General features: G+C 36.1%; 1 protein-coding gene across 3 annotated transcripts in view; it reads right to left on the bottom strand.

Moving 5' to 3' along the window:
- The window catches only part of ZNF280D (zinc finger protein 280D), a 91,950-nt gene that overhangs the window by 34,945 nt on the left and 43,559 nt on the right, over nucleotides 1-13,446 (bottom strand). For all 3 annotated transcript variants that reach the window (XM_084876066.1, XM_084876065.1, XM_084876067.1), the window contains 5 exons: nucleotides 7,896-8,066; nucleotides 7,649-7,758; nucleotides 2,345-2,568; nucleotides 1,017-1,174; nucleotides 153-253 (listed from right to left, as the gene is read on the bottom strand). In XM_084876066.1, the coding sequence (XP_084732192.1) occupies nucleotides 153-253; nucleotides 1,017-1,174; nucleotides 2,345-2,568; nucleotides 7,649-7,758; nucleotides 7,896-8,066 (764 nt within the window). The remainder of the gene's footprint in view (nucleotides 1-152; nucleotides 254-1,016; nucleotides 1,175-2,344; nucleotides 2,569-7,648; nucleotides 7,759-7,895; nucleotides 8,067-13,446) is intronic.

The raw sequence follows: 13,446 nt of genomic DNA, 5'->3' as shown, positions 1-13,446 counted from the left end.
GTATGACCTTTAAAGCCTAAACATTTACTATTTGTCCCTTACAGTAAAAGACTTGCTGATTCCTGGCCTAACAGGTTTAAATCTTGTAACCAAAATAACAGAAAACAAACAAAACAAACAAACACTAAGTACACAATAAAATATGTGTATACCTGGCAAATATATGGCATTTCACCGGGTTTATGATTGTCCTTCATATGTTGTAAAAGAATATGCTCTGTTTCAAATGATAATTCACAGATTTTGCAAATGGCTAAAAGTGGGGGTGGGGGAAAGACATTACATCATTTCAAGATATATAAATACACACACACATCAAATCATTATTTGAACACCTAAAACTAATCAAATGTATGTCAATTATACTTCAAATTATTTTATTTTTTAATTTTTAAAATAAATTATCCTTTTGAGGCAAACAAGATAGATAGATATAAAATTCATTTTATGCATCTATATAACAGTAACAACAGCAAACTTGGTGGTGGTGGTGAACAGTGAGTTTTACAGTTAGCTATGTTCTAAGGCACTGTACTTACATTAATTCACTTAATTCCCACAACAACATTATGAAACAGGTATTTCTATTATTACCATTACTCAAATATTAGGAATAGCTTGCCTGAGATCAGATAGCTGTATTAAGAGGAAGATCTAGGATTTGAACTCAAGTGGTCTAGTTCCAAAATCTATGATTGTTAACTACCACTATTAGTTCCTTTTCTTACTCAAGTTGAAGTAAAGGGCATTAATTTCATATTTGAAAACTATGATCTAAGGCTTCTAACTTAGCCCCCCACTTATAATGTGCAGGTTATTTTCCTTAATTATTTACAAGAGTGACTTTAATTTTTGTAATTTTATTTAAAAGTTTTTAATAATCAAAATGTAACTTTTTCCATTTTACCCTCAAATTCCAGTCTTATTCTTATTGTTCTAACAAGTTTAAGGTTTTCTTAGAATTAATATTGACAAAATCAGTAATATTCAGTACTTAAAATGAAACTGTAACTTACTAGAAAATTCATGGGGGGTGTGTGTACTTTCAATGTGACATTGCAGTTGAAATGGTGTGGGAAACTGACGGTAGCAGTGCTGGCAGGTGGTGTGGTTTTCCCAGCTTTCACTGCTCTGCTTCTCAAGTTCCAAATGGTGTTTCATGTGGTTCATAAACCTATAAATGATTGTCAACAGGTGCAAAAATTCAGATTTAAAAACAAAAATCTCACAAATAATTATCTGAATCTTAGAATATACAAATATTACATAAAATAAATTCCCAAAAGCCTTAAATTCCTCTAGAAAAGTATTCACTTTAAATAATCACTTTCATTAAGTGATTACATAAACATTTTTAATCTTTGTTTTAAAAATTCATTAATATAATTAATCTGAAATATCACTAACTTGCTGTAATTTAATAATTTCAGATTATTAAAATGTTTTTTAAGGTGAAACAGCAGGCTTCTTTTTCACAGATGAAATACTATTGACATTTTTCAATAAAATACTGAAAGGAAGGAAACACACCAAAAGCAGCTACTCAGGTAGGAGAGTAATCCTTTAAAGCCAAGAAGATATATACAATAGATTCCAGTTGCTTAAAAGACAAATTACTGGTATTTTTACTTGTGTCTTAGTTTTTAAATGTATGTACTAGCAATTTTAATGCCTACAATTATAAAAACTTTTTGTTTTATTTAATGATACTGGTTTACTGTTAGCACAGACTATTCATGTTAACATGTAGACTGTGCTTTGTAGGCAAAGTCCGTTTTTTAGTTTTACATCTGCTATGTCAACTTCTCTAAAAGGCTTCTTATGAGTAGGAACTATGACCTTCAACAACAGAGGGTGCAGTATAAAAGGGAATACCTATTTATCGATAAAAGAGCTTACTGAAACTTTTTGCTATAGCTTAGTTATTCAATTAAAATAACAAGTTTTAGGCTGGAGCAACTATTAACAATTATTCACTTTGAGTCCCTAAAGGAAGTAATCTTAAAACAAATAATGTCATCAATATGGAGAGCAATCTTCTTGAAGATCATAACATTTATCTCTTTTTCACTTATTCACAACACTACTTCTCTTTAAAATAGGTTATGATACTCCTTGAAAAATCTTTTTATCCGTCTATGGTTTTAATCCTAGACTTGGCTAAATATTTACACATAGAGAAAACGAGCCATTAAAATTTTACCTTATAACTTTAAGCAATTAAAAATTTATCTATCTGCCTTTGTTCTTCGTAGAAAGTGTTAAATATCTAGAATGGCACAGACAAAAATTTTATCTGCAGCATTCCAATTTTCAAATAGAAATAAAGTAAATATTTACATACCTAATATTATTTTTAAGAATTTTCAAGCAACTGAAGCATTTAAAGGTTGTGTGAGTCTTCTGTTCTTCTTGGACATCTCCTTCATGTTTTCCATAATAAAAGTCATTAACTAACATGATCAATTTTCCTTTCTCTGAATCAATAGTGTTATCTTTATCTGCTGTACTTGAAAAGTCAGTTTTAGGCAGTCCCAAAAAGTTATTTATCATGTCTGGACAACAGTACTGAAAGAGAGAGGGGGGAAAAAAAAAAAAGCCTTTACCCTTTAAAAACACAAATACCCCCAAATTTTCTGTATTTAAATCCATTGCCAGACATTGTTAAACAATGCTTGGTAATGTAGCTAGAAAAATATTCACCAAAAGTTTGTGGTGCATATACAAGTCTAAAACAGTTCAAAAAAAGAAAACCTTAAAATCAGGACTTGCTATTGATCTAAAGTGTCTTCCATGCAATTAACCATTTCAGATGTATTATTAATAATAAATACTTTAATTAAAACTAAACTAAAAATCATTTATTTCATATCCATGTCAAGAAAAAGTCTAGAAAAAAATTGAATTTTTATGTGTCATAATGTATATGTTAATTATTAAGAGACATAGTAAACTTCATAATATGTGGTTGGAACATTGAGCACACAGCTAATCTGAATTTCTCATACTCAAAAGTGCTGTACAATGTATGGTGAAAAAGAAAGAAGTATCAGTATGCCTTGAAAACACCAACAGTTACATCTTGATACATAGAATGGTTAAATATTTTAAGGGGAGATTTAATTCCTCATAAGTAAAATCAGCATATTACATAAACTGATTTTAATATGGAACACTTTCATACATGAGCTTTTTTTTCCTTAGCAAGATATAACATTCATTTATTTACATAATTTTTAAGTGCAAAATTTTCCTACAGCAGATTTTCTCAGAGGAAGACCTACATTAGGAAAATCAGAGATGCTTGTCAAAATGCTAATTCGTGGGCCCACTTCAAACCAATAAACCACAATGTCAAGAGGTAGGCCCTAAAAATCTGCATTTTTAATAGCCATCCAGGTAATTATTTTAAAACATAAACCTACTGACTTAAACTCTTCCTAAATGTGTTTAGTAAATTAATAGCAACATCAGAAAGTTTAAAAATCTAAAAGCAATTCTATTCCATTTCTAAGATAACAACATCCACTTCCTCTTCTGTCACATTGAAATGTTAGGTCATCAGTGAAACTTTCTGTGTCACATGAGAAGCTGGGCCTTTGAGCCTAAGCAGACCTATAACGTTTCCTTCAATTGCACTTATTTTGTCCACTTGTCAGTTCTAAAACCTATAAAGAGAAAAGAGACCAACAAAAACCAAGCCTACAAAATCCGAAGTACACCGAAAAGAGGGGGAAAAATACTGAATAAAATGGACTGAAAAACTGGGACAAAAAAAAATAGTTTAAGAGTTAAGGTTGTGCCGAAACTGGTCTTGATTTAAGGTTTGATTTAAGGTTTTATAGGAGGATATGCATGGCAGACCTATGTTCCAAGATCAATTGGTCATCTTTATTAAACCTTAGCCCTTCACTGTTGCCCCTGGTTTATCCCTTCTTTTCCTGGGTTAGACATTCTGCAATATTAAAAACTTTATTTCAATATACTGTAATTTGACAAACAGCAGACACCATCTGTTACTTATTCCTGTCCATTGATAAATCATGTTCTGTTACTTTATTAGTACTAAAAAATTTAGGTAGGATTTTCAGAGCAAAGTAGCAGCATTTTTTAGTAGTAAAATAGTACTTCCCCATATGACTATTCTAGGTAAGTCTAAATTCCCCCATTCTCCTTCTGGGATTCATCCAAAAGCCACAGCAACCAAATTTTAAATTTTTTATTTTCATTGAAACTAAGTGCCAGACTAAACTCCACAGACTACACATTGAAAGCACTACTCAAAGCAGCCAAGTTCGGACAGAAGACATGCAGTTGGATGTAGATCAACTCAGTCAAAGAGCCTAATAGTAAAGATCTTAGAAAGCCTCAGCAAAAATATACATTCTAAAAGTGAAAGAAACATTTTGAAGTCCAAAGTTATATCCTTTGTTTGCAAAAATGGGTGTGGGTGCTGGCCCAAGGAGGATAGCAGAAGTCCCCCAGATCATTTGGTAAAGGGAAGTAGGAAAAGCAATGCTACTTATAAAAGCAGACACACAAGACACACTTTCAGAAAGCCTTTTGTCCAGCAAAGAGTAGTAGGCTGTGAGATTAGCCTGGAAACCCATGCTCCTTAATAGGAGCCTTGCACAAAACAATTAGCCCAAGAAATTCAATTTGTTCAATAATAGTAACTTAATATCTACTGGTAAACAAAAATATTTTAAATTAAAAAGAAGGAAAATGTAAATTTCTAACCAAAAAACTGGATCAGATGCATGCAAGATGGTTGACAGGCTAAAAATTTTGCTATAGTTTGTAAAAAACTTAATAAAGCAATTGTGTCTATTTGGAAGATCACATGGGCAAGAGGAAATGGCAAGACAAAAAGAAGAGAAAGTGAGGTTGAAAATCAACTTAGATAAAGTAGAAAGAACAGAATATAGCGGTAGACACTGTAAAATAAAATAAAATAAATAAAATAATTGGTTTTTAAAGAAAGAGTTAAAACTACTTGTTTTGCTGAAGTTCATTCTCTAGTAATTTCCTGAAGAAGGTCCTGGGAACAGCATTCTTTGAGTTCTTTCGTGTTCACTGTGTTCCATTTTTGTAAAAAACACCACCATCAAAAAAAAACAGTTTGGCCAGATAGAAAGTAAGTTGAATCCTAATCTGAAGATCTTGTGGGTGGTACTCCTGTTTTACAATATTGATGCCGCTGTTGAGAAAGCTGGGATAAGCCGTACTGAGTTTGCTGCTCATAAATATTATAATTCTATGTTTTGCCCTGGCTGTTCAAAGGATTTTTTATTTTGAAAGACTGATAAATTTATACTAACATGACTTGGTACTAATTAGTATAAATTTTGGGTCAATTTCTTCTTTAGCATACATGTTTTTTTCAATGTCTATATTGGTGTCTTCCTTTATTTTAAATGCAGTTTTCTTGATTTATATTTTTAAGTATTTATTTCATAAAGTTGTTTTGCTCTTTTGTTGGGGGAGTGTTGTCCAGTATATTTGTTCAATATTTTTGGTCTAGCATAGCTGTCATTTTCTTTCTAGTAGTTTTAACTATGGACCGCCCCCCCCCCCGCCCCCGCAACTGCATGAATTTTGTGCACCAGACCTCTAGTTCTCATATAAGAACAAAGCACAAAGTACAGTTATCAGGGTCTACAATTTAGGAGCTGGAAGTACTGACAGTTAAAATCGTTTTGTACATGAATATAGTGAATTTACTATTACAAATATAATACCTTTTTCTACTTGTTTTGTAAAACAAATTTTAGTAAAAATTTATAAATCTGAAATAGTGAAAAAAAACTTTCTCTTAGTTATTTCTTTACCATTGCACACTTCTCCTTCCTTTTCTTCATATAATCTACACTGCCTTTTCTTTCCTTTTACTCTTCCTGACATTTATACTGGGCATGAAGAAGAATACAGGCTATCTTTACAAGGACAGAGCAGAATACTATAAAATGTAATAAAATATTTTAAGTGAAGTATTATCTAAATCTCATATATCAGCTGTACTTTGCAGAATTTTTAAATCTAATATTTTAAGAGCTTCCTGTACCTATAATAAGCTAAAACTGTTCTATAATAATTACACAAACAATATTCTAGGTTGAATTAAAACATTTATTTTATATGAAATGCTTCACCATGTGAATTTTATGTTTGAGTGTTGAAAATTAAATGTATAACTCTGATTTTCATTGTGTCATGTACATACTGGCATGGATAGACACAAAATTAACTGAAGAAACAAAATGTTTAACATTAAAAAAGTCAGCTTTTAACGTTTGAAGCATGGCATACTCTAGTAAATAAAATAATATGATTAATGCATTTTTATTTAAAATTAGAATACAATAAGCATAGCATATAATAAAGAGTTAATATACAAACTGACTCTCATGCTCTCACAAGATGGCTGTGTAGGACCAGGCCAGCGGGGGGGTTAGTGAGGGACGAACAAACGACTGAACAAGCAGGCTGTGTGGGGCAACCAACCCGGCAGGGAGGTAAGGGGGAATGGGGGTAATTGGGAGCAACCCAGATGGCAGAAGGGGGCATTTAGGGGCAACCAGGCCAGTTGGGGGCAACCAGGCTGGTGGTGGCAGGGGGGGGGGGGGGGGCAGTAAGAGTCAACCGAGCTGGAGGAGGGTGGGAAGAAAAGTTAGGGGCAACCAGGCCGACAGTGGAGAGGGGCAGTTGGGAGACATTAGGCTGGCAGGAGGGGCAGTGAGGGGCAACTAGGCCGGCGGGTAGGGGGGCTAGGGGGGAGAGCAGTTATGAGCAACCAGAGCGACAGGGAGAGGGCAGTTGGGGGTGACCTGGCCAGCAGTGGGGGGTAGTTAAGGGCAACCAGGTTGGCAGGGGAGTCAGTTAGGGGTAATCAGGCAGGCAGACAAGCAATTGGGAGCCAGTGGTTCAGGATTGTGAGAGGGATGTCCCCAGGATGGGGCCAAAACAAGCAGTCTGGCATCCTCCCTAAGGGGTCCTAGATTGGAGAGGGTGCAGACTGGGTTGAGGCCCCCCCCCCCCCCATGCACGAATTTCATGCACCAGGCCTCTAGTTCTGTATAATAAAAGGTTAATATGTAAATTGACCGAACAGTAGAACCACCAGTCACTGTTACGTGCACTGACCATCAGGGAGCAGTCACTGAATGCACGAGCTGCTCCCTGGTGGTCAGTGCACTCCCACAAGGGGAGTGCTGCTCAGCCTCAAGCCAGGCTCACAGCCGGCAAGCACAGTGCCATTGGTGGGAGCCTCCCCCGTCTCCGGGGCTATGCTAATAGGATGTCCGACTGATGATTTAGGCCTATTACCCATCAGTCAAACATCCCCCCTGGGCTCACTGACTGCGAGAGGGCACAGGCTGGGCTGAGGAACCCCAGAGAACAAGATTTTGTGCACTGGACCTCTAGTGCATTAGGATGTATATGAACTTAATTTTTTAAATTTAATGATTGAGAAGGAATATTAAAATCTATGAAAATAATCATTATTCATATAATCATTATTTTCTGTTATATGGAGATATCAATAGGAATTTTTTATCTAAATAACTGAACCATTAATTACTATAAATCAATCAATATTTTTAGAAATTTGCAAACCTTTTTAAAATCAAACTTTGAAAAGTTTTACCTTCATGTGATTTTTCAAAGGATCCAAAAGATTGAAATGAATATTGCACTTTGGACAAGCTCTTGGAAAAGGTGTTCCATTTTTAGATTGAGTTGTTGAGTTACTTGTACCTAAAATAAAGTCAAAATGTATAGTTCAAGATTTATCACTTTTTAACCTTAAATAACCACTAATAGTTTGTAAATTTACTATAATTTCTAAATTGTATGTATATATTTCTTTCTTATATGCCACATTTCATATTTACCTTGTGATGACATAGCCTGGGGAGATGTCACTGAAAGAGACTTAGCTGAAGGAAATACAGCTAAGGAATTTGCTCCAGAAACACATTCACTGGGTTTAGACTTTTTTGGATTAACACTGATTACTTCAGAAGTACAAGGACGTTTTGGTAATAACGAACTTTCATTCACACCTACAATAATTTAAACAGTGGAAAAATATTTTTAAACACTTTAGAATATTGATTATGATTAAATAAAAATACTTTGGAGCTAAAGTAAAGCTATTATAAAGGAATTATTATATTAAAAATGACAATAAATTATAGAAACTGTTGTGATTAAGTCAGAAAAATTATGCAAATGTCTATATATACTCAATTCATAAAATATTTCTATGCAAGAAAATATTACTTTGAATATATAAACATCTACGCTGAAAGAAGTCAGACCAAAATTTATCAAGGAAAAAAATTAAAATTGAAGCACAGAGAATATTCCCAATTACATTCTTACAAATGAATTACCTTTAAATGGATAAGGACATTAAATTTTTTTTCTTTTATTCTAAACATTTGAGACTCTTTACAAACTTTTGATTTAACAACTTAAAATGTTTAATGAAAAGTTCTTTTCCCATCTAACAAAGAAGTATTCTATTCATGGTTTCAAGTTATCCATTTATTCCAAAGTGAAATCAACTTCTCGAGTGACAATTCACTCATTCATACAAAAGGACTCATAATGAAAGGAGTTAAGTTTTGAAGTTATATTCCCAGAGCTTCATGGGCTCCTCTTAGGGACAATTGGACGTCTGACTGGGAAACTGACTTTTTTTTTTTTTTTTTAATAAGACTATTACATAAAATTATGTTTGTACAAAGATTTCATTTCTAAAAAGAATTTTAGTTTAAAAACTATCACCTTAAATCTAAGAGCTATTAGTCTTATTCTGAGCATTATCAAGAAAATGAGAAAATTTAGGCCACGTAAAAGTTCTGAACATAACATACAAATGTTCTTGGTAATAAGAATTCAAAACCTGCACATCATATTTTAATGCTCCCAACTATACACTAAAAGTAGAATAAAGTAAATATATCAGAAATATCCCAGCATTGTTCCCATAAGACTGTGTTAGATAATTTATCAATAGAAAGTTTGCAGGCCAGAAAGGATTGTCAAGAAATATTCAAAGTAAGGAAAAGCAAAACTATCATCCTATATAATAAAGAGCTAATATGCAAATGGTCGTCACACCCTCACACCGGGAGACCCGAGGCTGCACCCGCACCCCACCTGGCGGGCCATGATAGGGGACCTGAAGCTACACACCCTGCTCGGAGGGCCTTGGTAAGGGACCTGAGGCTGAGTGGGATTCCCCCACCTGAGGGCTCCCGGACTGTGAAAGGGTGCAGGCCGGGCAGAGGGAACCCCCCCCTGCCGCTCCAGTGCATAACTTTTCATGCACCAGGCCTCAAGTTCTATATAATAAAAGGCTAATATGAAAATAGGGTGAATGGTGGAGCATCCAAACAACCGGTTGCTATGATGAGCGATGACCACCAGCGGACATGCACAGAACACAGCAGGTGTTGGCAGCAGGCAGCAGAACATGGAACATGGCAGGCGTTGGCCACAGAAGGATGGTGGAGCAGGTGAGCAGGGGCGCCAGACCAAGGCAGGGCACCAGTCACTATTATTGGGGCAAGCCTCCGGCGGTTACTGAAAATTCTTTACTCCCACATGCCGTGGTTCCACTTGGTGCTCGCACTTGCTGCCAACAGCAGCCCCACTTGCACCCACTCCCAGAACCGATGCTCACACCTGCATCCAGGGCCAGCCCTAATCGCTCGGTGCCTTCAGTGGGTGTGAGTGGCTGCTGCTGGCCCCAATTGCCCTCAGGGCTTCACCACCTAACACTGTTCCTGAGGGGTGATTGGGGCAGCAGCCACCTCTCACACCCACTGCCAGGACCAGAGCAGCCGCCAGCTCCACTTGCACCCACTCAATCGCTCCACACTGTCAGTGGGTGGGAGCGGGGCTAGAGCTGTCAGCACAGAGGAGACTGGGGACTGCGGCAGGAGGGCAAGGTGGGGGTGCAGAGGATGGGCCAAGACCCACTCCTGTGCCCACCACAGCCTCGCAGCCTACAGTTCCTTTCAAAGTGCACTGAGGCCCTCTTTTAGAATAAAATGACAGATAAAGAACTTCCCAGGCAAGAAAAGCTAAAAGAGTTTATCACCATTAAACTAGTACTCTATGAAACGTTTGGGTCTTGTTTAGGAAGAAAAAATATATAAAATATATGAACAATAAAATGGCAATAAGTACAAATTTATCAATAATTGACTCTAAAACAAACAAACAAGATAAACGAACAAGCAGAACAGATACAGAGAACATTTTGATGATTGACAGTGTCATGGGGTTGGGGATGAGAGTGAAACAGGTGAAAGGATTAAAAAATACAAATTAGTTATTACAGAATAGACATAAAGACATAAAGCATAGCATATATCCAATATTCTAAGAAGTATGTATGGTGTTAGATTGGTGCAAGATTTATTGGGATGATCACTTAGTAAGTTATGTAATGTCTAATCACTGGGGTGTACACCTGAAACTAATATATGTCAATTATAATAGAAAAATAATGATTTACAATTGGAAATAAAAGAATAAATATTCCATACTCTGTCACTGACTAGCTATATGTATTCTTGCCTTATTTAATTAACTTCTCTAAGCCTCAATTTCCTCTTTTGTTATTTCACCTTGTTTTACAGAGCAAGCTGTTTTAAGATAAAATAAGATAGAGTATTTAAAGTACTCAACACAATAGATGTCACACAGAAACCATTCAGTAATAAATAATAGATATAATCATTACTAAAAAATATTTCAGATCTTTAGAAGAAAAAAAAATTATTCTAATAGATTCACCTATCTGCTTTTTAATAAGGGGAAACATGTCAGAAAAATAAGCCATTATATTAATTGGCTCCTCTGTTTCATCCTTCAAGATAACATAAAAATGATTTTTTTTCCATCTTCAAAGCACATAATTACTAATGGCTATACTATGGGGACCTGGGAAATATTTTTTAATCACAGTAGCATTCTCATAAGATGCTCAAGTTACTTGAAAAGCCAATGAATACTGTATTTTGGATTAAGCACCTGATTATATAACAGGCTGAACAATAGAAATAAACTGTTTTATTTCAAAAATGTTTTTAATATAAGAAATAAAATCCCTCTGCATTTAAGAGTTTTAAATTCTGACCATTTAACTATTTATCTCTGTTGTTTTTGGTTTATATTGTTTCCTATACTCAACAGCCCTTTCTCTGCCAGTAAAAAATCCTATTCTCATTCAAGATCAAGTTCAAATCTAATCTCCAGCATTCGTGACTACCTAACAGTGGTCAGTTAATCATGCTACTGAACACACAGCACATATTGTCATTCACAGCAACTATCTGTTGTCAAGTCCTTTAAAGCTCATAATGCATTTTCACATTTTAACTTATTTTGTACTTCAAAAAGCCCCGACTAAAATAGAGAAAGAATTAAAAATTTATCTCCAAATGGTTGATTCCACATCTAGAGAATGCACTAAATAAGAAAAACAAGAGTTCCATTTTAATATGAGAAAACTAAAGTGTAAGTCTTGATAAAGACTACGAAAATCTCAAGACTAACATTTCTAAATCATCCTACTTAGTGCTCAGGCTGAAATCTTTCTATAGTAGGAAACTTAAAGAGTAAGTGCTACTGTCATTACTGCAAGAAGTTTCAAGAATTCAGACCTTTCCTATGAATAAAGTCCATGTGTTTTATAAAACCTGACTTGCAACTATTTTTTTTTCCATGTTCCTTTTGGTTCCTACCTATTTTTTATTTTTATGGATTGACTTGAGAGAGGAAGGGGAAGGGAGATAAGGGGAGAGAGAGGGAGAGGTTTGTTGTTCCATTTATTTATATAGATACATCGGTTGTTTCTTATATGTGCCCTTTCAAGGGATCCAACCTGCAATCTTAGCATATTGAGACAAAGCTCTAACTGTTTTGGGCCAAAGCTGGTTCCTATCTATTTTAAAAACTAGATTTCTACAAGTATCACAAGTAAGTGACACCCAAAGAAGTGAGTATCAAATAAGTATTATCTAAATAGAAAAGCATTTTAGGCACTAATATTACTATTAAAACATTGGGAGATGTTTGGTAAATTTTCTACATTGATTTGTTAGAAAATAACTTAAAAAGTCCCCAAAATCTTGTGTATCTTTATTTGGTCAAATATTTGAAATATTTCAAAATTGCTAATATACAAAGCATAACTGCTTTAATTACAGGCAATTTTCAATTATATAAAAATCTTTCATAGCAAACTATTTTTTTATAGGTTAATGAAGATTTTTGTTATCTACACTAATAAAAGAGAAAAATGAAAATTGATCTTATCTCCACGATGCCCATCAGCCAATCAGGAGTGACTATGCAAAGTAACCTGACAAAGATGAAAGGTTAATTTGCATACATGGGCATGGAGCAGCCTGGATCCCCGGAATATCCTCAGGACCCAGGCATCTCCGAGTCTGTAGGCGGGCGCGTTAGGCCCTGAGCGGCTGAGGTCCCAGAACGTCCTCGGCCACCAGTGGCCTACAGGAGCTAGTGCCAATCAGCCCAGGTCATGGGACGAGTGGCCAGGGCCGTCAACTGGACTGGGTCCCAGGACAAGCGGCAGGGAGCACCAAGAGCAAGCAATAAGCGGCCCAGGTCCACATACCCTAGTCCAGAAAATACAGTGAATGCAGGGCCTCCCCCCTGGCAGCCGGGGCACACCCCTAGCCCAGTGGACACAATGCAGGGGATCCTCTGAGCATGGGCTACAGAGGAAACAGCTTTTCTTTTTAAAAAATATATATTTTATTGATTTCTTACAGAGAAGAGGGGAGAGGGATTGACTGTCAGAAACACCGATTAGAGAGAAACATCGATCAACTACCTCCTGCACACTCCCCACTAGGGATGTGCCCCCAACCAAGGTACATGCCCTTAATAGGAATCAAACCTGGCACCCTTCAGTCTGCAGGCCAACACTTTATCCAGTGTTGGCCTGCAGACTGAACAGTTTGAGCGTAAACACCTGAGCCAAAACAGTTTGAGCGTAAACACCTTTTCTGACCGCTCATTGGCTAAGCTCCCTATACATAACAACTTGTGGTATTCTTGGGAACTTGGGTAGTAAGAATCCAAGAAGGTGATCTACAGTTTTTCCACACTCCTGGAGAAAAAAAATGAAGGTCTGCTGTTGGAGGGGCTAAGAAATATCATATCCTGCCCTAGCCAGTTTGGTTCGGTGGATAGAGCCTCGCCTACCAACAGCAGGGTCCAGGTTCGATTCTGATCAAGGGCATGTACCTAGGTTGCAGGCTCCTCCCTGGCCAGAGCCCATGTGAGGGCTCATGTAGGAGGCAACCAATCAAAAGTGTCCCTCTCACACTGATGTTTCTCTCTGTCTCTCCCTCTCTCTCTCTTCAATACTCTCTAAAAATCAATTGAAAC

The sequence above is a fragment of the Pipistrellus hanaki genome (genome assembly GCF_964339955.1).
Source record: "Pipistrellus hanaki genome assembly, chromosome: 1".
Taxonomy (NCBI): domain Eukaryota; kingdom Metazoa; phylum Chordata; class Mammalia; order Chiroptera; family Vespertilionidae; genus Pipistrellus; species Pipistrellus hanaki.
The sequence above is the reverse complement of the archived record's forward strand: the minus strand, read 5'-3'. Positions and strand labels throughout refer to the sequence as shown.